The sequence below is a fragment of the Apis dorsata genome, unplaced genomic scaffold (assembly GCF_000469605.1).
Source record: "Apis dorsata unplaced genomic scaffold, Apis dorsata 1.3 scaffold_74, whole genome shotgun sequence".
NCBI lineage: Eukaryota > Metazoa > Arthropoda > Insecta > Hymenoptera > Apidae > Apis > Apis dorsata.
This window is the reverse complement of record NW_006263372.1, coordinates 436484-440182: the sequence shown is the minus strand read 5'-3', so window position 1 is coordinate 440182 and position 3699 is coordinate 436484. Positions and strand designations below refer to the sequence as shown.

The 3699-nt window shown below is 20.9% G+C and overlaps 3 protein-coding genes across 4 annotated transcripts in view; 1 reads left to right on the top strand and 2 right to left on the bottom strand.

Annotated features, from left to right (window-relative positions):
• The window catches only part of LOC102673670 (ornithine decarboxylase-like), a 5805-nt gene extending 3045 nt beyond the window's left edge, over positions 1-2760 (bottom strand). The window contains exon 1 of one of the 2 annotated variants that reach the window (XM_006610399.2): positions 2387-2760. The gene's annotated coding sequence lies outside the window, so the exon portion shown is untranslated. Of the gene's footprint in view, positions 1-838; positions 1112-2386 lie in introns of those variants that run through there. The other variant, XM_006610400.2, reaches the window with a different exon arrangement.
• LOC102674018 (glutamate--cysteine ligase regulatory subunit) overlaps positions 2182-3699 on the top strand; it is a 4934-nt gene continuing 3416 nt past the window's right edge. The window contains exon 1 of the mRNA XM_006610403.2: positions 2182-2340. Coding sequence (XP_006610466.1) covers positions 2332-2340 — 9 coding nt within the window. The 5' untranslated portion in view covers positions 2182-2331. The remainder of the gene's footprint in view (positions 2341-3699) is intronic.
• Positions 3365-3699, bottom strand: part of LOC102673889 (transmembrane protein 14C) — a 1216-nt gene continuing 881 nt past the window's right edge. The window contains exons 3-4 of the mRNA XM_006610401.2: positions 3602-3675; positions 3365-3461 (exon numbers count right to left, since the gene is read on the bottom strand). Coding sequence (XP_006610464.1) covers positions 3457-3461; positions 3602-3675 — 79 coding nt within the window. The 3' untranslated portion in view covers positions 3365-3456. The remainder of the gene's footprint in view (positions 3462-3601; positions 3676-3699) is intronic.

Genomic DNA, 3699 nt, shown 5'->3' with positions numbered 1-3699 from the left:
TACACTATTTTAAACAAAATAAAACAATTATAAATATATAAATTTAAAAAATATTTCTGATTATTTTTTGATACATTAAAAAAATTCTTATACATAAATGTGCATAAATTATAAAAATTAATCAATCAATTAATTATTAAAATATTATTAAAATATAATAACAAAAAAATGTTATAATAATTATAATAATATTACAATAGTTTTTTCTTTTTAAAAAATTTCTAAATCAATTCATTAATAACTAAATATAATTTTTATGAAATTTTTTGGATTAAAGCTAAATTTCAAAAAAATGCTTTATTAATTCATTTCATATAACATAAAAAATTATATTTTTGTAATTTATTATTTATATAGATTTGTCTATGATATAAATTTTGAAAGTAATATAAATAAAAATAAAGTAATATAAATAAAAATGTACTAAATGTATTAAAACACATTAAATATAAAACTATATTTATACTCTTCGAGAAATAATATACAATATGCAAACATATATATATATAATTAAATCTGTACCTATCAATACATATAATAGCACATGTCATATTTTCTTGCACTCCCAAAATTATCTTATCAAATTTTATCAGTATTAATTAAATGAATTTTTTACCAGAATTCGAAGATATGAAATTAAACCTGATTATATTAAAATATTTTTATAAATTCTATATTAACTTTTATAAATTTTTAAATATGTTAAATCTTATTTGAATAAATTTTTTATAAAACTCTTAAATATAACATTTTTTAAACCAATAAGTTTATTAATCTAAAATGATATAATTATCTCAATAAATAAATATAACTTTTTTTTTAAAATAGATACACTTACCTGACTTTTAAAAGTAATTCTCGTAGCTTTTATAAAACTTTATAACAATAAAATTATAGAATCTAAATTTGGAAAACTTTTATATCTTTATAAAATGACTATTTCTGTAATAATTTAAAAGAAACAATAATAAAAAATAAAACTATTATGCTTTTTTTCCTGTGGTAACTCAAAATGTGGTTAATGTAACAAGTACTATAAACAATCAAGAGCACAAGAAAATACTGAACCTGAACTAACTATTTGAACCACTATTTATACGAGAAAGATAAGTACTATCAGGCAGCCTTTGCGTGGTACTAACTCTACTTCATGGAACAAAGCTTATCTGACGGCCAAGGAATACATGGTTTACACAATTCCAATTGAATATGGAGGGGTAATATACAAGCCATTTAGAGATCAAGTCTTCATTGGGGGGCATGGAAATATTATATTTAATCTATGTGCTTTGCTGTTGAAAATTATAGATTACAATCATTCATCACAATCAGTTGACATTTAATTGATAAAATCTTTGTAATATATTCATAGTTAAAATAGGTGCGTGCTATATCATTATACTATATCATTATTAATACTTATAGTACTTCTAATTGAGCAAATATAAAACAAATATAAAACAATATAAAACAATTATAAATTTTATATAACAAAATTTGTTTAAAATTTATATAAATTTTAAAAAATACAACTTGACTATGTTAAATATACGTTAAATACTAATTATATTAAAAATTATAAAATAATTAATTTCAATAAGATATTTAATAACATTCAATATTCAATAACAGTTTTTAAAATAATCAATTACACAATATGTATTAAAAAATATAACATATTGTCTATTTTATTTGAAATAAAAATACTATATTATTTATTATGTATTATTATGTATTATTATTATAATATTATTATTATAAAAACAAAAAATTCAATTTAAAAAAAAATATTAATCCAATAATACTTACAATATCACTGTTGAATAAAAAATTCTCTTGATTGATAAAGTGAAATTTTTAAATAAAATTGTTACATTTCAGTATAATTTTACTAGCTTATGCAGGAAATATCAGGCCGACTTAGGTAGTAGTAACTTTAAAATAACATAGCATCGAAATACAAACTGCTCCGCAAACATAATGTTAGCAAGTAACAAGATAATACAATGTTTGCAAAATAAGTTTTATTATTGTGTAGTAATATTTATTATATTAAATAAATAATTTGGATTCAAGTCAATTAATTTCAGAAAAGAGAAAAGGATAAATGAAATATAAGATAATAAATAATGAAAAAATTACAACGGAAAATTGACGAAACAATTGTGCATAATAAGGAAATATTCTACGAGAATAATTAAAAAAAATCATCATCTATCAGTATAATAATATTTAATCTGTTATTAAACATATTGCATGACAAAAAGCTTGTACAATCTTTACAAAGACCACGTTGTGACTCATCGATAACTAAAATTTTCACGTGACAGCATGCAAGATGTAAGTACTCGGAAAGACGATGTCAAATATACATTAGTATACATACCTTATCAAATGATCGCCACCCTGCGGGTCGGCACTCGGTTTTTGACGGAATGATGGAAGTTTTCGGTGACTGGATCTCAAAAATCAGTCAAATCGATCGATGAAAATTAAAGCTTCGTTCGTGTTGTGACCAGTGCTTGTCGGATTCTCTCGCGACCGATTCCCCGTTAAAAATATCGAAAAAGAACATTCGTTTGTTCAATCGTAACTGCTTAAGAGTTACGAGAGAACATTAATACGCCTGTTGATTAACTCGTAATTCGTATTTAATTTCGTAAAAAATCTCGGAAAAACCTGGTGCAACCGCAGAACTTCTTCCCACGGACACACCACCGAGCAAGAGCTCCCGGAAAGGTTCGTAAAAGCATCCAATGCGAAGCATATTCGATTTCATAACTCGAACTTCGAGTTTTTCTTTCGATTATTACAATCGACTATTACAAGGATTTAAATATTGCGGATAAAGCTTAAAATATTCAAGATATATAATTGAAATTTCACTAAAATTTTTTATAATAATTTTATAATTATTGAAACTTTAGAATTATTAAAGTTATAAAAATTAAAAAATTTTTTTTAATATAATTGAAAAATATTTTTTTTTTAGAAAGACATTTTTATATTTATATCATTGGATTTGAAATTTAATTAAAAAATACAAATAAACTATTAAAATACAAACAAATATATGGATAAAAATAGGAAAATTTAAAAAATAACTTTCAATCCTTATTATTATTAAAAAATCATTTAGAAAAAATATAAAATTATATTGAAATTGATATAAATTTCCGTATTATTATAATTTATTTAATAATAATTTTTAATTATAAATAACAAAATTTGGAACATTTGGAATAACTTTATTGAAATACATATTCAAACATTATATATGTTTTTGTAACATAAATATAAGTCATATTCTTATAGAGAGACAATTTCCATTTATGGAAAAACATTAGAATAAAAATTTGAAATATAGGTTTATAACATTAACTAATTGTTTTAATCATTAGAATCCATAGTATATTTTCTATCCTCTTCTCCTTTTACAGATTTTATTATTTCTTCTTAACCTATTACATTACAAAGGTTATGTATATTATAATTATATATAATATATTTAAAATATTTTAGTTAATAAAATTATCAATAATAAAAAATTTATTAAAAACATATTTTATTATATATTATTTATTTTATTATATATTCTTACTTTCTTTGTTTAATGTTTCATTTACATGGGCTGCAGAAAAAGATCTGACAACTGTTTTTATTAATGCTATACAACTAAAAAAATTAATTTTATTAAAT